The 26,070-nt window shown below is 36.0% G+C and overlaps 2 protein-coding genes across 6 annotated transcripts in view; one reads left to right on the top strand and one right to left on the bottom strand.

Annotated features, from left to right (window-relative positions):
- The window catches only part of IFT80 (intraflagellar transport 80), a 98,504-nt gene extending 82,526 nt beyond the window's left edge, over window positions 1–15,978 (bottom strand). For 2 of the 5 annotated variants that reach the window (XM_011379684.2, XM_023524516.1), the window contains exons 1-3: window positions 15,813–15,978; window positions 4,242–4,325; window positions 1,537–1,758 (exon numbers count right to left, since the gene is read on the bottom strand). In XM_011379684.2, coding sequence (XP_011377986.1) covers window positions 1,537–1,758; window positions 4,242–4,278 — 259 coding nt within the window. In that variant the 5' untranslated portion in view covers window positions 4,279–4,325; window positions 15,813–15,978. Of the gene's footprint in view, window positions 1–1,536; window positions 1,759–4,241; window positions 4,326–9,435; window positions 9,520–15,728 lie in introns of all 5 variants that reach the window. The other 3 variants (XM_011379692.2, XM_023524506.1, XM_023524517.1) reach the window with 3 other exon arrangements.
- Window positions 15,979–16,321: 343 nt separating this feature from the next.
- Window positions 16,322–26,070, top strand: part of SMC4 (structural maintenance of chromosomes 4) — a 33,309-nt gene continuing 23,560 nt past the window's right edge. The window contains exons 1-5 of the mRNA XM_011379712.2: window positions 16,322–16,439; window positions 17,552–17,695; window positions 18,518–18,696; window positions 19,153–19,344; window positions 20,852–21,028. Coding sequence (XP_011378014.1) covers window positions 17,557–17,695; window positions 18,518–18,696; window positions 19,153–19,344; window positions 20,852–21,028 — 687 coding nt within the window. The 5' untranslated portion in view covers window positions 16,322–16,439; window positions 17,552–17,556. The remainder of the gene's footprint in view (window positions 16,440–17,551; window positions 17,696–18,517; window positions 18,697–19,152; window positions 19,345–20,851; window positions 21,029–26,070) is intronic.

Genomic DNA, 26,070 nt, shown 5'->3' on the forward strand with positions numbered 1-26,070 from the left:
AAATTTTAATATGAATTGTAAATTAGGTAATAGTATTATATCAATGTTAAATTTCCTGATTTTGATCAATATATTGAGGTTATGTAACAGAAAAATCCTTATTCTTAGGAAATACACTGAAGTATTTATGGTTAAAGGGGCATGTCTGTAAGTTATTCTCAAGTGTTTCAGAAAAAAGAGTGAGTGCTGGGGGGGCGGGGAGGGAGGAAGAGGGAGAAAGAGAGAGAAAGAGATAGAGAGAGAAAGAGAGAGAGAAGAGAGCCAATGATAAAGAACATGGGACAAAATGTTAACAATTAGTGAACTTGGATAAAGGATATGCAGGAGTTATTTTTACAATTCTTGCAACTTTTCTGTAAATGTGAAAGTATATCAAAATTAAAAGTGGTTTTTTTTTTCTTTTTAAGTCAACCTTTCATTTTATCATCTGAGGTAAACTAAATTTCTAGCTGTCAATCTTCCAAGCGCAGGCATTACAGCAAGTATTTTCACAAATATCTCATTTAATCAAAGTTCAGAAAAATAAGGTTAAAAAAAAAACTACCATGAGTTCTGTCAGTAAAAGATACGGAATCTGATGTGATTGCCATAACATCCGCTCCCTGTTCTACTTACAAAGAGCCCTCTTCTCTTTCCCTTTCCACAGTGGCCTGAGGCCTGCTTTGCTCAATCAATGTCCCGTTCCCTTATGTCTCATTCTCTTAACTAAAATGATTCACTCAGTGATGGACAAGTGACCCAAGCTCTTCCAGGACCCTCTGCAGCTTGCCTGCAAGAGATATTGAAGAAGATGCACTCTCTATGCTGACCTTTTTTTTCTAGTAGAATGAGATGCTAGCTGTCATCATGCTCAACGTATAGGGAGAGCCGATCCAAGGGATGGTGAGAACAAGGGCCTAATGCAGCTGTGCTTGAAGATCTGTTCCCTGAAAACAGGTGAACCAAAAAGCTCCATCTGTGCCTAAGTGTTAGCCAAGTAAATTTCTTTTACTTTGGATGAAGTACTCTTGACATAGTAAATAAAATGTAATTGAGACAAAAATAGTTCAAATTATTTCTAAGAAAATTAAAACATTCCCTTAAAAACAGAAAAATCATGCTTTTTACTCCCCAATAATAAATCTCCAACTCTGTAAGTAGAAATTGACATACACTAGAAAATAGACTATATTTAAATAGATAGCTTACTAAATGAGTATGTGTTGTGTTCATTTTTAGTGTAGCTATGTCATAAAGTTAAATTTGAAGAAATTAGAACCAAAACTGGTAACAGTTTAACAACTTGTAAGAGAGCACAGAGAAAGTAAAGCCAAAGGTTCAGATTCAATCTCAGTATACACCAGTTTTATTCACTTTCTGCCATGACAAGTTTTATCGCCTACTCACAAACCAGCTGACTACACAGAAAATGAACAAAATGTATGAAAGTATGCAGATGCACAAATATCAGTTTTGAAAAACAACTCAAAGCATAAGTCATATTAATATATTATGTCTTTTAAATACACAGATGAGCATATAACATTAAAAACTTACCATCAGAGCTTGTGAGGACAAAGCTTTCTGCTTGAGTTTGTTTCTTTATGCCTAAACTTTTCGGAAACCAGTGAAGATCTATTGGGTAAATATCATCAGGAAGCTTTACAATTTGACTTGTTTCACTGGTTAACAAGTTCCACTTCACTATTTGGTGATCATCACTACATGAATACAGTTCTTCAGCAGTAGTCCAGCCCACACAGCTTACTAATTCTTGATGTGTCACCATGTTAAAGAGGCATAACATATAACATATAAAAGTCTTAAATCTTAAAAAATAAAATAATTTTCAGATGCAGATTATAAAATGAGTGTATAATAAGGCCAAACATTTCAGTCTTCTAAATGTATTTTTCATTTTATGACTTTCATATTTTTTCTATTTAAAAGGAAATAAACATCAAAAGAGTTGTAAGAATGGAAAGCAAGATAAGAAATCCAAATACCAAAAGAGGGAAAAAAAAGATTTAATGAATGAAAATTTTAAAATTGTGTTACAAAATATTCTACAAGGTCAAAAGAAACACAAAGACATCTAACAGATCAAAAGGCATGAAAGGATCTACACTAAACTATTAAGGGATAGGTTAGGAGAAAAGGGAACTATACTTTTTAAATTTACATATATCTGTATCAAAGTTATTAGAATAGTATGTATTATTTTGATAAGTCTTTAAAAATCAAGTGTTAAAGGAAGACTGAAATCAAACAGTAAAATATCTGCTTAAATTACACATTATAATAACAATTTGCCTAGGAAAAAACCTACAGCTTAACAGTTGAAATGAAAATCTTACAAAACTTATTGACATTAAATTCAGGAAATAGTTCAATTACAATTTACTGCACCTATAAAATGCATAGTGCTGGATGAGATATGAACCCTAAAATTCTCACTTTATTTAATCTATTTTTTGGTCTCTGATTTATCAGAAGGATTTCTATAAACTGAGGCGTTCAAGGCTCATGTAGCACTCACTTCACCAGAAGCAGCTTAACCTAGCAGAATTACATTTCTAGAGAAGGCATTTCAGTTTGTCGTTTACAAGTGACCCTTTCTCTTGGTTATATCTGGATCTCTATATTACTAGATCATTCCTATTTGAGTTGTTTGTTCTCTTGTAGTTATTATATAATCCTTTTATTTCCTCCTCTTCTCATCAGTGCTTTTTATTGGCTTATCAGAGCACTGAATAAACACCAAGGAAAAAGAGACAGTGTGCCATAATTATTCTGGAATGTTTTAAGATTTTTGTAATAGTTCAAAATATGATAGATTAAGCAAATAACCAAAAAAGTAAAAAAGAAATTATAGGAAGATTGTAAGAGCCTTACAATAAATAGATAACAAAGTGGTACTACATTATACTCAGAACTCAAAATATATTCTAAACAAAAGGATCTGAGTATCACTACACCATTAGTGAAAAAATCGTTCCAATATAATTTCTATAGCCTAAACAATGTTAGGTAAAACGTTTAGAAAGGGAGAATGTTAAGTAAAACCTAGAAAGGGAGAAAATACACACACACAGACACACCAAAAAAAACATAAAACATTAAGCTTTTCCTTATATTAATTTTAAGTATACATCAGACGTGTATAACAGATCTTCGAACTAATAGGTCAACCAAAATTTTGAGAGAAAAGAGAGGACTACCAGATTAATCATCTTAAAAAACTGTTATTAGACTGTTATTCTTCAGCTTGAAAAGAAAGGTAAAAGCAGACAATGGACATAGCCAAAATCTGGTAAATGGCATGAATATTACATACGGCATGAACTCTTGAAGGCACACTTTGAAAAGAGAGTAAAAATGATTTAAGTAGAAATAAGAGGAATTATATCTTCACTCAAAAAGGTAAAATAAGATAGTATAAATTCAAAAAGTTTGAACAAATGTCTAACTTGGTGCTTTTCTATCTCTGATGAAAGACCACAATTCTCTTGATTTCAAATCTGTCACAGATCAAAATTTTATGAGACAAAATAAAAATGAATTACTAGAAAAATGACCTTATATTTAGATGTTGTGACAATGTCAAATTGCTACAAAAAATTTTTACCTCTTACCTTCAATTTTTACTTATCCCTTCAGAGACCTGTAATAAAGTCTGCACATGATAATTTTAGAAGCACTAGTCTAAATAACTAAGAATGAAGGTAGAGAGGCCTACCATATCTTCCTGACACATAATTGGGAATTCTTGCTGACAAAATATAGGGTCATGCATTTGAGAAAATATTTATAATTGCTATCTTCCTTCATGAAATAATAAAGATCCGACTGCTCAGATTTCCCCAACTTGTCCTCTACTTTATTGAGAGTAGAACTAGAAGAACTAGAGCAGAACTCATAAAAAAACATACTAGATCACACTAGCAAAGAAATTATTTGGCTAAAAAAGTTTCTCTTTAAGATCCTACTAGACTAAACAAAAACTGTTTTTTATGTACTTAAGCACAGTACTTAAGTAAAAAAATGTCAATAAGGATTTGAAAGTAAGATTGAGAGCAAATAGTTTGCTTTGGAGAATTACCTACAACACATGATCTCAAATATTTCAAAAACAATTAGGCTAAACTACCATTAAAGTAATGAAAAAAAAATCTATTTCCAAGTAGAATACAAAATAGAACACTTTTAACAATACTCTAGTAAGATGATCGCAATAAGGTCTGTAAGAATTAAAAGGATATGCTTTGGTTCTTTTAAAAGAGATATCTTCAGTCTCATATTTCCACTTTGCAGCAAAATTTTAAAATGCTACTTGATTGTATTCACTGTAAAAATATAAAATCTGCATTAAAAACAAACACATGTACACAAAAAAATAAAAGCAAACAAAACATCTTAGCACCCCAAGGACACTGAAACACCTTCAATCCTGCTGGTATCAAATACATGGAAAGAGGAAGAAAACTAGACAGTGTGCTAATCCTGCCAATAGGTGATTGGCGGCCTTGGGTTGGACTCCAGAGGTCCTCTACTCCCTGTCTGAAACAGTCCTACAAGTGCAGAACACCACTAAATGTGGTCAGGTAAATAATTTCCAAAGGTTATCCTGAGGCCAAACCAAAAGATTCTATAAACTAGGAACCCCTCAATGGCAGATCAATGTTGGTCCTATTGAATGGATATACATTAGAATAAATTCCTAAGGTCTGATCAAAGGCTAAGGTATTTCAAGGCCTTTAATTTTGGAACCCACATGGAAATACTATAACATCATGAACCTAGTGGTTCGAATCTGAGGTTTACATTCTATTGGAGGTAGATAAACTGTCCCAACAGTTATGGTTGCCATGGACATGATGTGAAAAAACAAGTCAATTATGTACAGCAGAGGTAATAAATCCCTTATAAAACTTATATAAAAATAATAATATAGTTGCCAAATAAAAATTTGGAAAAAGAAGAGCAATACTCCTCCAAATAACCATGTCATCAAAAGATACAAATCAAGAAAATGCTAAATGGTCTGAGTCCAATTTATAGTTACGGGATTCTTTCTGAGTAATGTCACTAACCTCAAAGGAAAAAAGTAAATGAAATGAAAGTGTAATTAAAAGAACAAAATCCTCTTCACCAAGTAGAAAATTACAAACTACATCAAAGAGGTGCTGAGCATAGATAAGAATTCAGTAGGCCTCTCGTAGATAATTCTCATCCTCTGAATCCAGGAAGACTTTTAGATCAGCAAAGTGTTAAATACAGGTCTGTATTTCAAAGCACCTTTTTCACTTACTCTACTCATAAATGTGTTAAACTGGGAGAAAAAAGTTGTTAAAAACCACAAAAATAATCTGAAGTTTTATGATCAGCCAATATACAACTAGGGTGAGACGCCTTCTGTCTTTTCCAGTTCACATAGGAAGATACCTGTTCAATGTCAAGAGTATGAAACTGTATTATTAACCAAGGTCACCCCAATAAATTTAATAAAAATAAATAAATGAAAATTAAAACATTTAGGAAGAAACAAACAAACAAAAGTATGAAACTATGTATAGCTGCCAGAGCAAGAATACAATCTCTCCCTGGCACACTTCACAGACTCACTCTTTAGTCCTCACGAATTTCAACATTTTTTTCAAAATTCCCTCCTCCCTTCCATCAGACTTCTTACAATGGGCGGGGGGTGGGGGAGGAGCAGGGGTGGCAGGGTGGGGAGGGAAGTAAACACATTTACAAAATTCTACTTTTTCACAGAAATTCAAATTCATCAGCTTATAAGGATTTTAAAAGAATAAAGACAGATAAATTGTTTCAGGAAATGACCAACAATACAAATGACAAGAAAATATATATAAAATATGTAATTACAATCAGAAACGTAAAAGATCTTTGACAAAGGCATGATATATCTTAGATCAAAATACCTCAAACTGTTGAAATTCATAATAATCAGGAATAATTTCTCGCCAAAAGAAATCATAATCCTATGTAAACAGTAAAAGCAGTATGTCCTTTATGAGAAAGGAATCTGCAACCATTTAGAAACATGGTGCCAAGGAATCAGAGAAAGAGGAGGGTGGCATTCTAACACTGGGAAGATTCTCCTTTGCTCAGAAAGATCTTCCCATTACATCCTCTATTTAGCTGAGATCATATGCATGAAGGATATGGGCACTCCAAAGTGAGACTTAATAAAGGAATAATAGAAAAGTAGTATTAGAACATAGCCAATTTGAGTCTATGGCCATGCCACCCTGAACATGCCCAACCTTGTCTGATCTCTGAAGCTAAGCAGGGTCAAGCCTGGTTAGTACTTGGATGGGAGTCCACCTTGGAATACCAGGCACTGTAGGCGTTTTTTTTAATTTAAAAAAAAAAAGAAAAACAAAAACAAACAAAAAAACATAGCCAATTCAGGGAAGTACAAAGCGGCCTAGGGGCTGCACTGAGGTCTTTTTATCTGCCCAAAGGCACTGGTCACCAAGGAACTGACTAGTGGTATTGGGGGGAGGGAGAAGAGATAATAAAAAGAAAGAAAGTTTTAGAGTATAGATAACTATTTCAAACTTGAGAGGGAGAACATGGGAGCAACTATGCCTTTGCTACCAAAAATCATTTACAGGTTGTCTTTGGTCTAGTGTGCACCAATATTCATGGGTCTTAAGAGGAAAAAAATGTGCTCAGTAAACCCTGACTCCAACTACAAAATATACTCCAAATCTGGCCACTTCTCAGCACCTACATCATAGTTCAATGCCATGATCATCCCATGCCTTGATTATTACAGTACCCCCAGAACTGATCTTCCTGCTCCTACACTTACCCCTTCAAACTCTTCTAAATACAACAGCCAGTAATACATTTAAGGCTAAGTCAGATCAAGAAGGCCAGTATGGATAATACAGAGTGAGTGAAGGGAGTGGCAGGAAACTGAGGGAGAAGAAGAGGGATACAGATCGTGTAAGGGTTTGAAAAACCACAATAAAAGCTTCAGTTTCTCTTCTGAATGAGGGAGGGTTATGAAAAACAGGGTGATATGATCTGACTTACATTTTTAAAGTGTCAGTAGGGATGGCATGAAAAAATAAAAAAAACAGAGCAGGGATGAACAAGACTGGAAGCAAGCAGGCCAGTCAGGGTTTCAATAATCCAGAAAAGAGAAGAAAGTGCTTTGGATGAAGAAGGCAGTAGTGGTACAAATAATATGAAGTGGTCATATTCTGAATATCTTTTGAAATAAGATTCCATAGGGTTTGTTGATGAATTGGGTTTAAGAGAAAGAGGAACAAAAAATAATAACCCTGAAGTTTCAACAGGTAGAATAGTTGCCATTTACTGAGATAAGGAAGACTGAGGAAGGAACAGGTTGGAAGGGATAATATCAAAAATTCCGATTTGGGTATGTTAAAGGTAAGATGCCTATTAGTCATTCAAATGGAGAATTCAAGGAGAAACTGGATATATAAGTCTGGAGTCAAGGGAGAGGTAGGAGCTGGAGATTTCAATATCAGTCTGAAAGTTGTCAGCACAAAGATCAAAGCCATGGATAAGATGAGTTTACTCAGCTACATGAAAAGGTGATAGCTTCAGTGGCCTAGAAGTCCTACTGAAGTCAGAAGAATTGTCTGCATTAAGGTTCTACAGGAAGAAATGAGAAACAATTGGAGCTACACGGACGATCAGATACTTAACACAGATTTCAGAAGAGTATAGGTAGGTATTGGTAATGATGAAGTAGGTTAAGACTGAAAAGTGGGTGGCTGAGGTCAAGGAACTGAGAGGCCAGAAATGGAATGGATTGATTGTGGATATTAAATCACTGAGAATAATGAGAGGAATAGTGGTGGAGATAGAGATAGTTTAGCCAGGTGGTAAAATACTCATTGAGTAAGGAGACGTGGCAAAGAGATCTGCAGATGACTGCAAAAAGCCAGGATAGAGAATGGTTTAATCTTGTAGGACTTGTTTCAAAGAGAGTAGGGATTTTGGAGAGGAAGAGGAAAAAATCAATTGTCTAAATACCTGATGAGAAACAAGGCTCTTTGACACATGAGCATCTGGGAGGCAAAACAGTTTCCACTTGAGAGGGCCGTGGGGAAAGCGGTTTCCTTAGAAAAACACCAGATTTAAGTTAGACTACGAAAGTAAAGAAATCATTCAGAGTAAAGGCTGAGGACACAGATTTGGCCAATGACACACTGAATTCCAAAAGGTAGAGCGATAGGATTTAGAAAGGAGTTTGGGACAGATGGTGGAAAATGGTCGAAACAGTTGACTCTCCTCCAATACTCATTCATCCCTACTTATATGGTAGAAGAATCTAAATTTTTGCTGCACACCAGGCCACCTAGAATAAAGACTATGTTTCCTAGCTGCCCTTGAAACTAGGTGTGGGCATTAACAATTCTGAAACCTACATGGGGATATTACGACACCATCAACCTAGTGACTCAATCTGGGATTTACATTCTTTTGGGGGCAGATAACACTGCCCAAAAGAAATGCACCCACAGTGGCAATATGAAAAGTAAAGGAGTTACTTCATTTATTTTTTAAGGAAGCCATTTTACTACCTCTTTTACAAGTTATATAAATCACAGCATAATTGGAGAAGAAAAGCTTAGAAAATAAGAGCAACATTCTCCATGCCATGCCATCCAGACCTTGTATAACATGGTAACAAGACAGAAGGAACCAAGACCCTTGGCCTTGTGGAGAGTCACATCAGTCCTGTATTACCTATTCAGACTTTTAAGTGAGAGAGAATAAAGTTTTATCATGTTTAAGTTACTGTCATCAACAGCTAAACCTACTAATGAACTAACGTAGGGAATTAAGAGTGCTGAATGTGAAGACTGAGGTAAATGACGGTATACGGTATGATGAAATAACCAATTCCATCATAAGGGAAGGTGGATGATCAATTAATATTGTAGCCTTCTTCCTGGAATTGGCCTCTTAGGTAGTTTGTAGTGTTGGTGTAAGAGTTTTATAAGGGAGGAAGGGGCAATCTTGCTAGGAGCATGTGGAGCTCTGTGGGATTCCTTTTCAATCCAGATGAGTGTTAAGATTTACTTCAATAGGCAATTCAGAAAGGGAAAGGAGTCATAGAATTGTAGAGGGAATAATTACCCGCAACTTTTTCTCCTAATTTCCCCCAACTTAAACTATGAGATGTCCTTGTAAGTCTTCTGTATCTATACTCACTGTCATGGTGATCTCACCCAGTTTCATGACTTAATATAGATTTAAATGTATTGACTACATAGTAACAACTCCCAATTTCATATCTCCAGTTCAAACCTCTCTACTGAACACCCCAGACTTTTACATCTATTTGATGATTCTATTTGAATGTCTCACAGACATCCCAAACTTAAGATTCAAATCAAACCCACGATCTTTCCGCCAACTATGTTGCTCTCATAGCCTTACCTATCTCAGTAAATGGCAGTTCCATTCTTCCAGTTGCATGGGCCAGAAGCTTTGGAATCATCATTGCTGGCTCCTCTCTCACATCTCAAACCAATTCATAAAAAAACAAAACCTGTAACACTCTACTTTCAAAATATCTGATTTTCACCACTCTGACTGCTGTGATCCCAGTCCAAGGTGCTATCATCCATTAACTTGCTATGACTCCGTGATGCCCTCATCTGTTGACCTGAAGTACAATAGCCTCCTAATTGGCATTCTAATCTCTCTACAATCTATGCTCACCACGGCAACCAAAGTGACTATTTTAAAATAGATCATGGCTCTTCTCCACTGGCTTCCTATCCCAAAGTTATAACAAAGTTCTTACAATGGTGTTCAAAGCTTATATTATCTGGACTCCTATTGTGATGGTTAATTTTATGTGTCAACTTGGCTACATGACGGTGCCCAGTTATTGAGGCAAACGCTAGTCTAAATGTTGCTGTAAATGTATTTTTAGAGGTGATTCACATTGAAAAATCAGTTGACTTTAAAGCAGATTACGCTGTATGTGGGTGGACCTCATCTAGTCAGTTGAAGGCCTTAAGAGCAAAGACCAAGGTTTCCCAATGAAGAAAAAATTCTGCTTCCAGACTGAAACACAGAAATTTTGCCTGAGTTTCCAGCCTTTGAACTCAAGACTACACCTGAACTCTTCTTTCTCTGGACAGCCCTAATACATCCATTATTTCTCTGACCTCATCTCCTGTTTTCTCTCTTTTTTCATTCATACTGCTTCAGCCACACTAGCCTCTATGTTTTTCTTCTAACATACTAAGCATGTTCCTGCCTCAGGGCCTTTGTACCTGTATTCTCTGCCAGGAATCCCTGCCCCCAGATAGCTGCATGGATTACTACTTTTCTCTCTTTTATATCTTTGTACAAAATCACCTGCTCAGTAAACTCTTCCCTGTATACCCTATTTAAGCCTTCTGTCATATTATACATTTTACTTAATGTTGCCCCTTTCTAAAATGTAAGCTCCATGAATGCAGGAATTTTTGTCTATCTTGTTCATATCCATATCCCCAGCAACTAGAATCATCCTTACATACAGTAAGTGCTCAATAAATATTTGTCCAATGAACAAATGGGAAAAAAATGGAGTAATTAGGCATAGCTCACAAGTGCAAAAGTTAAAAGTATATAAGCATACATATATAAAGATATATAAATGTAAAGATTAAAGGAACAAATAGAATAGTAGCTGTGAAGGTCTTTTGAACTTGGGTAGATCTCTGTATGTTTGAGGGGCAAAGGATGAGAAACTGAGGGACAGGGATAGAATGGCAATACTATAGAAACAGATACTAAGACAGCATGGTCTCCCTATTAAGTCATTTGGTCAAGGGCACTGATAATAGGGTACTTATATTTGTAAACACATAGATGGACAGTTCACAGAAACATCAATACAAATGGTCAGCAGGCAATCAAAAACACGAAACAATGAGCAGCCTCAATTATAATTTAAAAAATTAAAATGAAAACAAATACCATTTTTCTGTCATTAGAATGGCCAAATGCAAAATACCTAGAACCCAGTGCTGGCATACAGAGAAACATATACTCCCATACATTTCTGAAGGGCAGGTAAATTGGTGGTCACGGTCATTTATTTTTTTGCTCCCCACCCACTAATACCTCTGACTACCTTTTCTACATTTGAGGAATTCCCTACCTTATGAGTCCTTCTTCTCATTATAAAAAAACAAATTATTTTCCTCTCTAGCCTTCCTTCCAGTGAGGACACAGGCAAATAATCTAGGCTCTACCAATGTGAAACATTTGTGCCATATTTTGAGTCAGAAGCTACCGGATTCTATGGATGGATGGAGGTGATAGTAGCACAATGTGAATGTGGTTAATGCCACTAAACAGTCCACTTATAAATGGTTAAGATGGTTCAAAAAAAAAGAAAAAGAAGAAGAATTAGATTTAAGAAATAAAGCTGAGAGGTAGAAGCACTAAGAAGAAAAATTTTAGCCAGGAAAGAAGGAAGATGTGATTTGTCAACAAGAATTCACCTATAGATAAGAGGTAGCAGAAAAGCCTCAGTAGTGAACAAGACTGTGAAGGATAGATAAAAAATGCAAGAGCTAGAGCATAAGCACATTAATACCAAGTACTTTTTAGGTCATTTCCATATTGGCTAACCCTTGGGTGTTGATATCAATAGTTGAAATTAATGGTTTGCTTATGACTACCCAAGGTCCTATTTTCAAAAATGCAATTTTTATCAAGTCTTCTAAATTGATAACTCCGGTCAGACTCCTGTGTCTCTTCTCCAGAAGAGAAAAGAGGGAGAGAGAAGTAGACCTTTTATTCAGATTGGTCCCATCAAAGAACCATTTGCAGAAAGAGCCGAGGTCTCTTGTACGGCAGGGAAGAGAGAGGCAGGCTCACCATTTCCAGGTACAAATTCAAAAACATAACAAGCAAAGGAAACAGGTTTGCGAATGGTTATATAGTTCAATTACAAAAGACCTCCAACTGCCACCCCACTTCAATTCCCATATGTATTTGCTAAAGTGTAGGTATATGCTGTGATTTTTACATTTCCTTGCAATTCTAGCTATCATTGCTATCATTATAGCTAGACCTTGCCAACCATATGTTAATATTATTTTATTGGCTATATTTGTAATCCTTTTGTAGGGTGTCCTAATCAATAAATGTAGGGTGTTTATTATTATTCTAGCCAATAAAATCATGTGATCCACAAATTTAAAAATAAGTAGTCATCTTTAATTCATCCTTTTAATTCATCAACTAGCATAAAAAAATCACACTCAACTGATTACTAGTGCTGTACAATTATTAAAAAGTGAGATGAATATATATGTATTGACATAGAACAATGTCTGTTAAATGACAAAAGGTACACAGAAATATATAACTCAATCCCTTTTGTATAAATAAAAAGGGATATATATTTAAGCTATTGATTACTAAAACGTTTTTGTGGGAAGATGTGCAAGGCACTTAATGGAGACCTGTGTGAGGGTAGGAGCACTAGGATAAAAAAGGAAACTTTTAATTCTCATATTATACATTTCTGCACTGTTGGAAGCTTTTATCGTGTTCATAGTATTTTATCTGTACATTTATGTATTTAATATATGATTATATGATTATATGAGCAATAGGATTATGTCCCAATTTTTTCTTTTTTATGCGTTTCCTCATTTTTTGAAATCGCTTAATGTTACTTCCCATAAGATCACTATTCTCATTCTCTTTGCAGTATCTACTGCACTTGACCCCCTTCTAGTGATCGTCTACATATTGTACTTTTTCTTCCTTATTTAAAACGTGGCTAATATCTACTTCGCAGTTGGATTTTGGTAATTAAATGAGATAAAGTATGTAAATGTCCAGTAGAGTGCTGAAAAATAGTAAGAACTTGATCATCGTTACCTATTTGTAGTGCAAATTGGTGTTTTTGTCACCCTGCATACATTCACTCTTTTCCTGGCTACAAAGAATTTCTCCTTGGAATACCAACTTCCTTACTCTTAGCCATGTGGCTTGAACAGGGGGCATGAGACCCAGACTTAAGCTAATTAGAGCATTCCATTTCATTTGCGCAAAGACTGTTTGACGAATGGCCCAGAACTTTTATTTAAATAAACGATGGGGAAGAAAAACTCTCCTTACCCCCAGTCTTTAATTTTAGAAGATTTAAGGCTTAAGTTACTATAGCTGTCTTACCACAGCAGGGAGAGAGCCTTAAGGTGCCTGAAGATACTATGTGAGCCTGAGAATAATGCCAAAACAATGATATGTAAAATGGAGCAAAGAAAGAAACCAAATCCTGGTTTCTGCGCTTGCACATGGAATCCAGTTACACTCACCTAATTTTTTGGTTATGGGAGCCTTTTTTTTTAATCAAGATAATTTGGATTGGGTTTTCTGTCACTTGTAATCTAGAGAGGCCTACCTGAGACATTACTATAATTATTTCTTCTTCCTAGATTCAAAGAATGAACATTTCCTGGTGCTATCCTTTCTTTACTCAAACCTCAAAAACCTAATCTATTTTTAGTGTTCCAACTATTCTTATAACATGATCTCATCCTATTTTCTCTCCTGAGCCATATTTTCTACAACTACTGCTCATTGGATATCATTCCATAATCCCAACAAACATGAATAAAAACAAACCCATCTTTCAAAATGGTCCTTCCCCTCAAAACTGTTCTGCTTCCTCACTTCCTATTTTTTCTGCATTTAATTAGATGAGAGTTTCAACAAAGTTAACGTAGTAGGGAGATTATATTATCAAGAGAGATATTCATTACTATCTGTCCTGTGTCTGTATCCAAGTTATTAATCTTGAACAATATTCTCTAAGTACTTATACATCACATAAATTCATGGTTATTTATTCATTTTTATGTATTAGTTAAGATCTAATTAATTCAAATATTTACAATTACAAACTTGATTAATATTGTTAGACATTTACCCACAAACCTAATTTCAGACTTTATGAAATGTGACCACCTTAGAAGACAAATTCAAAGATTCACAAATAATAGTATATGACTTTAAGAATTTATACTCTTAACTTTGTACATGAGAATCCATAAAATCTATAGATCTTACTTCCTTCCCGTTGGGATTTTTTCCACTCTACTGTGTAGGCACTTCTCACCTCCCACATGGAAGACTGTACAGTAATAATCTAAGAAAGCTATGCCTGATCTCAGTCTCTTCTGCCTTTAACACATCCCACAAAACTACTGTTGTTTTGTTTTGTTTTTTTACCAAGTCATTCCTTAGTGAAAAATTTTTCTAATACATGTTTCCTCCATATCATATCTAAAATCCATGACCTGGTTTTCAAGACACTTCATAAGCTAACCTTCTAACTTGACATCCCATAATACATCCTTAGCACAATATCAAATGCTTACAGCATGTGTGCTAGACGAACAAGCATAAACAATCCTATGAGATAGGTATTATATGCTGGTTTTAGAAATAAATACTCTAGAGAGATTGATAAATTGAGTAAATTATCCACACATATAGCTAAACAAATGATGGGATTTGGTATTGTTATCTGTTACATTTTTCTACCACATTGTGCTCTGTCCTCTATATAGACCACTCAATTTGGTCTAGGCTTTGCTTTTTCATGGTTGAGATCTTACCAATTCAGCTTTTGCAGTGTTTTAGAAACTTCGAAAATCCAAAAGATTCCAGAAGCTCTCAAAGAAAATCCCTACAATTCTTAGTATGCCTACTAGCCGGTTTTCTTTACCTTGAGCTTTGTTGTCTATCGTTTGTCTTATGAAAACAATAATTCTTTTTTAACTTCAAATATAAAAGTATATTAGAATATCAAGTCAATGCTTATTCAAACCACACAAGTGTCCCAAGCTCACCAGATTGTTAAATTTGTAGTGAGTGTTCACACCCCTTTTTGAGATACTAAACCTGATTTTATGTTCCTCAAGGCAACAGTCATAAATCTTAGACTGACAATACAAATTCATAAAGCATATTTCTTGATGCTTTAGTATGCCGGCCCTAAGTATGCAAAATTTAAAGGTGGGGAGGAAGGCTCCCTGTTCTCAATGTCAAATACATAAGGTTTGCTGAATAAATACTTACTGGAGGTAGTCTAATCAACCAATGGTTGACATTGCCGGGGAATAGGACCACGTTTGAGAATCTGAACAAAGTTCTGAGAAAACTAACTCCCCAGTAAAATGCACAAACACAGAATTTTGTATGCAATTTCAGGGGAAGGTGGTTATGAACGCCTCTGAAGCACAATCACCAACCACCAGATCCAGACTCTAGGTTAAAAACCAACTAACATAACCAAATTCTCTGGGAACAGGAATACTTTAATAATCCTGATTATGTCTTGCACAGTGCAATGTATACGAAAACTACTTCAGAAATATTTGCTGATCGATAATTTTCTCATAAAGATAACTAGTGGCATCGGCAAATCGTTGCTTTCACGACGGAGTCTTCCATCAAATGATTTCAAAAGCTCAAAACGCCCTTTCACTAGTGACATTAACGACCTAACACCAATAACTCGAAATCATTATTTTGCTATTCACGTGTGCACTACACGATCATTCACCAATCCAGGTTTTCTCTTCTTGTTGTCCCTCAACCCCCTCCAAACTCAGGGTTTCTTCCTTCGCATCTCAAAAGCTACGTCCAGAGCCCCACTGCCCCCAGGGAGACGAAAAATAACTGATGCTCCACGCCGCACACACCCTCAAAGCAGGAAAAGTAGGATCCGGTGATGGCCACAATTTCCAAACCCTTTCTTCACCACGTCCAGAGGTGAAGAGATTTACCTTACGTTCCAGGAAAGAGGTAGCGATTGCACTCACAGATCTGGGACCAGTTACCAAGAAGGCTCTCGACCTCGCCGTCACCATAGTGACTTCTAAGAACTACGCTCACTCTCCGTTCCCGCGATACTTCCCCGCCGCGCGTCAACCGAGAGGGCCTGAGATCCCGCCCCTGAGAGAGCCCGCCCTCTCTTTAAGGGGCGTTATCGGACAACTGAGCCCCTCCTCCAGCTGTGGGCGGATCCCCTCTTATTTTTTTTCCTTTATCAAAACTCGACAGGTTGTCTTTTTTAAATATTTTTATAAGAGTGCTGTTGCTGTAAGCCCCCGGGGAAACATCGTTTCGCTCTTCTTTTTCACTTAGTAGAAACGACCCTTGCCTCCTGGATTCCCCACCCATCTGAACTCGCGCATGCGTGTAAGCGACCATAAGATGGCGGTAATAATCGCCGCACTTTTTTTAAAAATTAGTGGTTCCCAGAAAGCATTGCGCGCATTTGTAACGAATTTCCGTTCGAGTTTGTATTTTAGGCGCCATTTTCGAGTGAAGGACCCGGAGCCGAAACACCGGTAGGATCGGGGGGGCTGTTCAACTGTTTCCAGCCTTGGTCTGAGTGGACTGTCCCGCAGGTAAAGTACATCTTTTCCTGACCAAGTTGTCACACTCTCACTTCCTACCCCGTCCGCGGGCGCTCGGAAAGTAGAGGCCTTGAGCTGGAGCAGCCGAAGTCTGGGCTGAGGCTGTCGCCGGGAGATTTCTCTTGCTGTCACCCCTCCCCCCTTGGCCGCTCCCCGGCAGTCGGGACTCCCGCGCGCTTCTCCCGGGCGCCACTTCTCTGAGCTACTTAAGTGTCGCTCGGAGTTGGGGGTGGGGGGAGCTCTAAGCCTCGCGGATCTCAGAAATCCTTGTGTCTGTCGGGGAAAGGGCGTCTCCTCATGCCCTCTCGCAAGGGACTAATTACCGGGTCTTAGCCCATACTGGTGACCTCTTATATTTCATTATCTAACTGGATTCCGCTTCGGGCCCTGGAGAGGCAAACCCCGGTCACCCCAAGATAATTGAACCGGAGCAGGCGCCGCCGGCACCCGATTTGGAAGTCGCCAGTGGTCGACCCCAGCCTCCGGCCACTGGTCCCATCCGGGCTATAGAGAGACCTCGAAGCCCCCAAGCCGTCAACGACACCAAGAGCTAAATGGCGAGGAAAGGGCGACGAGTCACCCCCTTAGGGTGATGCTCTAGGAAGAGCTGATGGCTCCTCAAACCTAAAGCTAATATGAACCCTTAAGCCTGTGCACTGGCATCCTTAGCCACCAGAACGTGGGAGTGTCAATAAATCCCGGTGTGTGGAAATTGCTTCGTTTAGAAATTATATATGAATATTCATATGCACTGATACTGTGGGCAACGGGGGCCAGGCACTAAAATATAGAAACCTAAGTAAGTTAACTCTATCGTTGCTTGGTTCCCAGGCACGTCTAGGTTTCCTACTTGCTTAGGACTTAAGAAAACGAATCCCGGGCCTCCTGTGCACTTGGGTTTTTTGTGTCTTTCCCGAGGGCCTGCTAGCGTTGAGCGGGGTTTCAAAAACAGGCTTTTTAGAAACAAGTGGTCGGGGTTTTCCCCTCGAGTGGAGCGGGGGTGTAGGCTGAGCCGATCCCGCCGCGGGAGCCAGTGGGAAACGTACCTGCGCGGCCGTGCGGCCCGCAGGCTGACTTAACTCCCGGCTCTCACCCGGCCTCAGCGACCATGCCCCGTAAAGGCACCCAGCCCTCCACCGCCCGGCGCAGAGAGGAAGGGCCGCCGCAGTCCCCGGACAGCACCAGCAGCGACGCGGAGTCAGAGCCACCGCCCGGCCGCTCTAGGAGCCCGGCCCCTGCTACGGCAGGTGAGTAGCCTACCGATACCCTGCAGGAAAGCGAGCTGGGGGGCCTGGGTGGGTCCGCGTCCAACCTGGGATTGGCTGGTATTTGGCGCGAGCGAGAGGGGCTGCGTTGTTGGCTTGTCTGAAAGTCGCGTGTCGTTCCGGTAGATCAGCTCAAGAAAGCAGTTTGGCGATTTTCAGAAATTAGACTCTTGGTGCAGTTTTGTTGTAACGGTGCTAGAGGGGATGGGGGGAAGTAAATTGCTTCAGTTGTGAATTTGTTTGTGGCCTTGTATGTCCGCTGAAATCGGCGCGGTCAGCCTGTAGCCAGTGGACTTTTTTCAGACAGAATCAGCATGACTGTATGTTAATATGATGAAAAAGTTGCTTGACCCGAACCTCACTTCCTTGGTCTTAAATTGCGATTAAAGAGAAGATGGTAATGTAACCACCGTAACAGTTGTGAGCACAGTAATTGGATGATATTATGAAATCCCTGTGGCAGTGTCGCTGGAGCTCAGGAATGTCCAAACTTAAGGTTCCAGGTGCTCAAAAATACGGAGAGAGTTGAATCTACACTTTAGGATTTAACCACCTGTTTAGGCGGGGAGCAGGAAATCAAGTTGTGGTTTTCCCAGATTTGCTTTATGATGTAGTGAATCCTGAGAGGTACGTTTCTATAGAATTTTGTGACTGGTGACATTTCTTTCAAGAATTTCTTTTTTTGTAAAACCAGGATGAAAAACATCTCTCCAGAGATTAGCAGGCACTAGTTCTCAGAACTAATTGCACTAATGCAGTTTTTTTTCCCCGTTGCCTTTTCTTTCCTTCCTTTGACTGGCTTAGAGACTCCAAGTGAGGAAATTGATAATAGAAGTTTAGAAGAGATTTTGAATAGCATCCCTCCTCCCCCGCCCCCAGCAATGACCAATGAAGCTGGAGCTCCTCGACTTATGATAACTCATATTGTAAACCAGAACTTCAAATCCTATGCTGGGGAAAAAATTCTGGGACCTTTTCATAAGGTATTTGACCATTTAAAATAACTATTGAAAGATAATGAGTATTACTAGATGTTTTAGTTTTGTAACTATTATACTTGTCCTGATTGATGCATACGGTATGTTTCCTCCTGCTTTTAACAACAAATTAGCTTTTGTTTAATCTGATTATCTTTGGTATCTCTTAGCTCTTGTAAAGTTTTGCTCACTGAATAGAATTGGTGAGTTTTTTCTGTTTGAAGGGAGTATTGTCTCAGTGTTACAATGAATTTTATAAAATGTCTGAGTTAGGATTAGAATATGGTTTTATTTAAGGTGCTGAAGCTTGTGATGGTGGAGTAAGAAAAGTGTTCTTTTGTAGCAAAGAAAACTTAAATACTTGTAGATTTGCTGCAAATAGAAAAATCAAGCTGTTTAAATTAAAATCAGCTTGACCTTTTAAACTTCACTTTAATTTTTTTTTCTGTTCTTTTTATGCAGCGCTTTTCCTGTATCATTGGGCCAAATGGCAGTGGCAAATCCAATGTTATTGACTCTATGCTTTTTGTGTTTGGCTATCGAGCACAAAAAATACGATCTAAAAAACTCTCGGTACTAATACACAATTCTGATGAACACAAGGATATTCAGAGTTGTACGGTAGAAGTTCATTTTCAAAAGATAATTGATAAGGTAAGGGACTTTGATATTTAGTTATTTGCAACTTCAAGTAAGGAACACAAAGAATTTAAGTAAATTGCACATTTTGTTGTTTTGGGCTTTTAAAAATTGGTATATGGTGAAAGCATAACAAATATAGGTTTCATTATCTCCATGACCATATTTTTTTTTTTGAAGAGTAGTGGTGGTGGCTATTAAACTTAAAATATTAAAATTTTCAGCCAGGGAAATAAATAGCTCAAAGAAGTGCTTACCTTTTTGAAATAAAACAGTAAACATTTTAGTACCCTGCATGCCAAGAAGGCATTCTTTTACTATAAATTTTTGGTTCATTTTTGAAGTTATATTTTTATTGCCTTTGGGTAAATTACCTAAACTTGAAAATGTAACAGTTGACTAATTTTACTATCTCCATCATTTCAGTTCACATTAAGTTTAATGTTAGTAGTCCTGAATATCTGATATGAAAGAGCTTTGCCTTAGTTTGAACTAACCTTTTAAAATGTGAGGGGTAAAGCCAACATATCTATTTTCTAAAAATGGAGACAGTTATAGGTAAAATGTCTATTTAGATTATTTATCCGGTTTTGTTGGTATAGGTTTTTCCTCTTCTGATTAATAATTAACTTTGGAAATTCATGGCTCAAAAATGACTGGCTGAAACCTAAAACATATAGCAAAGTAATTACATAATGAAACAGGGATGTGACTTGGCTTCTAAATTTTAACTTTTTTTTTTTTTTTTTTTTAAATATAATGGACTTTAAATCTACACAGTGGCATCTATTTCAATTTTGTTTCTTAAGTGCTTTTCTTACTGTGCAATTCGGATTGGAAGATAGATAGCCAGTAAGTTAGATTTGATTCCATTGCCTATTAATTACTTTTGACTCATGTAAATTTTAAAAGCCACAATTTCAAAATGACACAGCTTTTAAGGGGAAGTGAGTTTTAATAAAGTAGATTTGTACTTTGCTTATATTTTTAAATTTTTTTTTAAATGTGGGGGATATAGTTGTCAATTCTTTACAATTCTTTTTACCTTCAATTAATGGCATATTCTTTACCCTTGCCCCCCCCAAAAAGAAAAAAACAAAGCCATATCACTTTATTAGTGCCTGCCTTCCTTTTTTGTTGAATCATCTCTTGCAGCTTTTTTAAATGGTCTAGTAATTTAATCTGTCAGATTTAATAATTTGGGTGAGTTTGTTTTGGATGTGGTGGGATTCAAAAACAAAAACATTTGTTTTTAGGCTTGTTTGGAGATTGGGGGGGGTTATTTTGCGTTTGGTTTGGCTTTTTGGTTTTTGTAATCTGTGAGGAAGGGCTCAAACAACTTTGAAAAATATTCTTTGCTAAGATGGTTATTTCTGAGAACTATTGCCAGTTTATGTGCATGTTCAATTGGACTTTTTAATCCATAGAATTAGTTTCAATATGAAGTGAATAAAATTTGGAGCAGACCTGTATGTAACTTAATACCAACAGTTGTTTTCTGGTTTTGTTTTCCTCAAAAAAGGAAGGGGACGATTATGAAGTCATTCCTAACAGTAACTTCTATGTATCCAGAACGGCTTACAGAGATAATACTTCTGTCTATCACATAAGTGGGAAGAAGACAACATTTAAGGATGTTGGAAATCTTCTTCGAAGCCATGGAATTGACTTGGACCATAATCGATTTTTAATCTTACAGGTAGGTTTATTAAAGACTTCAGAGGTTCTCTTATACTTGTTACTTTTTTTCAATAAAGTTTAGGGGGTGTCCCCTTTTTGGATGGATCCTGTATTTTTGAGGCCTTAAAGTACTGTAGCAGCACATCATGGTTTACATACTACAGTCGATGCGAATCATTATTTGCTGCTCTAGAAATTTAAGGAAATTCGTTCATAACTATGTTTTCATCATCAGATGCTCATTTAATGTTTGGATGGACTGACATACTTGTTCCGCTCTAGCAGCACGTAAATATTGGCGTAGTGAAATAAATATTAAACACCAATATTATTGTGCTGCTTTAGTGTGACAGGGATATAGCAACTATCATTTGTTTGTATTTCCCTTTAAGATAGCTTTTGAAATGAGATTCAGAATCTCTTAATAGTTCTTTTATTTTACTTTCATTATTCTCATCTAATATATAGCAAAAAAAAAAAAAATGAAGACTTGCACTTGTAATTTGCCAGATTTACCTGAGCCACCTAGGTTAACTTAATCTTTTTTTAACACTTAAAATGGTTAACTAAAAGCTTACTCAAGTTGGTTTTTGTTTTGGTTAGAATGGCCTACTTGAACTACTATTGGAAGATCAGAAAGTAACTCGGATATTTCATTTTTAAGTATTACAACTCTTAAAGTCTTTTTAAAGGAGTATAAAATTAAGTCCCTGGTGTTAAGTTGATGTTTATTAGAATCCCTGTATTCTTTTATTTGAGTAAGGATGTATTCTACCAGCATTGCTTGGTAAGAAAAATCCTTTATCTTTTCTTCTCTGCTATCTTTCAAAAAAGCTTTTAGTATAAAACATGGCTTTGTCAGACATATTAAAATTCTTTTTTGATTTGAGGCTGTCTTTTCCTGTGTCCTGTCCAGATTCACTAAGTATAATAATAAAAGCATAACTATATTGTGATGTAGAAATAGCAGCTAATATTCTTTAGTGTCTGGTCCTACTGATTTTACACTAAGTTGGTAATTTTGATTTGATACTAAAAGTTTTGTTAAGATGACTGTTTGCAAATAACAAACTTATAAAATGTTAGCCCCATTTTTGTCTTCGTTCTTCAACTTTTTTAAAAAGAAAATACTACTTTGACACATAGTATATGTACAAGGTAAATCAATATCATTTTGAAATGACATGTCTTTTGTTACATTTGAAATACTTCTCTAACCCAAACTTATTTAAAAATATTTGGAAATCAGCTGTAGTTATAATTTTAAATAAAATTTGAATTTATACAAATGTGGAATTAAAGCTTCGTGAGTTTTTTTAAAGCAAATTTAACTTTCATGGATTTTATGTTCTAGAATTTGGTTTGGTTAATTATAGATAAAAAATTATGTCCCTTTACAATACTAAATTTGATAATGATATTGTTTTTGCAAGAACCTATACTTGTGTCTTATTTTTTGTCTATTATTTGCTATTTATTATCCTAGAATAATCAAAATTTTACACATGTGTAAAGACATCAAAATAAAGTGGAGGCCGCATTTTAACCCTTGTAAGGGTAATTTTCCCTTGGTGCAGCCTCTCTTTCCAATTCAGTAAGTAATAAAGGAAGCTAAATAAAGTAACAGCTTCACAAAAAAGTAAATAATTTTTAAATTGTCAACTTTACATTAAATATGTGTTTCTGAAGTATCTAGGATGCTTAACCTGTTGTCCTCATAATAATCTCAATCTTTTGTCTTCTCAATCTTTTGTTAATCTCAATGTCAATGTCATCTAAACAGATTGTTTTAAACATTTTTAATACCAAGGTAAACTTTCCAAGTTAACAGATTCAATTCCACTTGATTAAATTTACAGACAAGAACCTTAGAAACTTAAGTGTTAGGAAGAAGAAAGAGAGATTGGACTAGGTAGAACTAATACCCCATTTAAAAGTTTGAAGGAAAGTGGCAGTGATTTTTATGTAGTTTCTTATCTAAATCTTAGACTCCTGCACTAGAGTCTTAAAGCATTTGAAGGTAAGTAAGAAAGCAGTTTTACCTTCTCTCCCTCTGAATAATGTTTACCTTAAAAACTAGCTGTGATTTGGAAGGCTGGGAACTTGGAGACATAATATCACCATCCAAGACATAAGTAATTACTTTGATTAAAATATATAGATAGACTGGCCAGAGCTATGTGGTAATTAAAGTCCATAAGGGTAAAATTTTTACACAGTTTATATTGTTTTAGTAGGTTCTTACAGTAAGCAATTTCATCATTGACCACTCAGATGAGTACCTAATGAGGTACTATGCTAAGATGCTTTAAGTGATTCAAAGGTGGTTAAACCCTGTTCTTGTCCTTAGTGGTATTTATACATGATTTCAAAAAGTGTTAGAATATAATTGACCCACTGTACTTCAATGTTTGTGTATTTCTTCATTTATATGTACCTGATTTGGGAGTGTTAGTCCCATTACGATAACATTGGTGTAAACAAGTAGGGTTTTATTAGCTCTGTAAAACATTTCATGGTAACTATGACTTATAAATTAGGTTTAGTCAGTTTGGATGCATTTGCTCCATTCCAAGTCAGAAGAATAATAACCCTTAATGCTTTTATTATAATTCAAAGTCACATTAATGATTGCTGTCTTAGGGGTGTTTTTTTTTCAAAGTTTTTAACTTTATGCGCTTTATCTTAATATTATAAAATTTAAATTTAAAACAAGAACCAAGATTTTTTTCTTACTGTTTAATAATTTGGAGCGTAGATTAACTTAGGTCTGAGTTGTTACCTATCTATCTCTTCCATTTTCTTTCCAATATACTTCTAAGCCTTGCTGATATACAAACTATTTGAGTTCTAGTCTTTTAGCCTATAAGAATAAGTATGTGATGAATCAACAACTAACCTTGGTGATTTGGTTTCTTGGCCACTAGTAGCTTACAAAGAGCAAATTATAATAAAATTTAAAATTAGAAGGTAAAAGATAATTTACAGTACAGTGAAATGGAGAAAATAAAAAGATTAAGACAAAATAAAAATTAAAAGCTCAGTAATTCTGGACTATTTAATTTTGATGCAAACACCCATATTTATCTTAATCCTTTAGGCCTTATTAGTGGGAAAAGTTTTACGATAGCTATGTACTTGAGTTCCTGGAGTTCATGCTTGCTAAAATTTGATTCCACTTGTGTAAGGATTAAGAGCATCATAATTCCTCTTAGAATTTAAGTTTTATTCCTGTAACTTATTATCAAAGAATGATATAGCTGAATTACAATATCCTGGTTTGGCACTCACTTCAGTAAGTTAAAATTTAAGCCCTTGGTATTATAAATATTCTCTTGGCGTATGTTTGCTCTTTCTTTGTTTCTCTTAAAAACCTAGTTGATACCTTTCCATAGTTGTTTAATGTCTCTGATAAGATGCTTTAAAATTATCTCTGAAATGTATTGATCTTATTGCCCTAAATTAAAACTGTATTTTATAATTTCCCATAGGACAGGTAAGATGTCTGAAAAATAAGATGTGGTCCTCTAGGATAACAACCCACAGATTAAATATGAAATGGCACAAAATAGAAAAAAAAGAAAGTAGAAACGGGTGGTAAAGGCAGGCAAAAGACATGAAGAAACAGAGCCACAGGCGAGGGCCCAGGTTGTCGTTGGAATACCACAGCCGTCCTAATGGTTAAGTGACAAGCAGAAGCCTAAATGTTCTGATAGGCTTTTGATTCAATAGTGCTAATGTGATAATAACTAGTAAAACAAACAACAACAACGAAAAACCCACAAATGCCATATAATAATCTAAAACTGTTAATGGGACTCAAGGTGGAACTATTTTGATTCATAAATGTCCTTTCACTTTTATATTTGTTTTCTACTGGGCAACCTGTTTGAATGAAAAGAAATTATAGCTGTATATCCTTCATTTTGGAGAGAGGTAGGAGGAGGAAAAGCAAGTAACCACTATACCCAAAGCTAGGCAGTCTCTTAATAGCAATATTCCCTTTCTTTAATAAATAATTTGGCCAGGAAAAGTGTGGTACCTTAAGTGTTTAAATATTCAAATTAAATTAGGTAGTATATTAGAATATCAGGTGTCAGTTACTATATTTGTTATTGGAATTATAAACATTAACCCAAAAGATTTAAACAAGTACAACCTCTAGATCAGTGATTCTTTGTATCCCCATCCCTAGGACATTTAGAATTGTTTGGAGACAGTTTGAGTTACTACAGTTGGGTGAGGGGAGATACTACTGTCATCTAGGGGCTAGAGGTCAGAAATGCTATTAAACACTTCAGATGCCCAGCATAGCTCCCAACAAAAAATATTCGGCCCAAAATGTCAATAATGTCGCCATTTGATAAACCCTGCCTAGAAGAAAACTTTGAATAAGACTCTTGGCTCCTTCAGTGGCTGGAGTTTGTCATGTTGTAATCCAATTCTTTGGACATTCTTCCAGGCTTAAATCCCAGCTACAACTTAAACTGTTGCTGCAAATATTTGGAAAGAACTGATCATTGAAAGCAGAATAAAATCATATAAATATGTACATATTTAAACACTAACTTAGTTAAAACACTAATACATACTGAAGGTCACAGAAAACAGGCTTTTTGGATTTCACTTTGTATTTGATAATCATGTGCTGTTAGTTGTCAAAGTAGAAAATGCGATGATGTGCAAAAATATTAAAAAATATGCCTTTGAGTAAGTAGATTCAAGAATGAGATGTTTTAGCTTTAAATTTTTTACTTTTTATAATTATGTTGAGGCTTTTGGTAAACATGACACTGTCATTAGCAAGTTTTATCCCAAATTTTTAGGGTTTGTTCATAAATATTTTAAATATTTAAATTGAGAAATACTATGTTCTTTTTAAGGTGTAAATTTTTTTCTTGATTTTTTTTTTTCTTTTTTTCTATGTTGAAATAAGGATTCTTTTTTTCCTACTTCCCTGTCCCTTTGCTTCTGTTGTAATAGTACAGAGTACAAGCAGGCTACTTCTGTGAAGCAGAGTAGTACCATTTTGCCTGAACATGTTTGGACAAAATTTTCTCC

Source organism: Pteropus vampyrus, unplaced genomic scaffold (genome assembly GCF_000151845.1).
Source record: "Pteropus vampyrus isolate Shadow unplaced genomic scaffold, Pvam_2.0 Scaffold12, whole genome shotgun sequence".
NCBI lineage: Eukaryota > Metazoa > Chordata > Mammalia > Chiroptera > Pteropodidae > Pteropus > Pteropus vampyrus.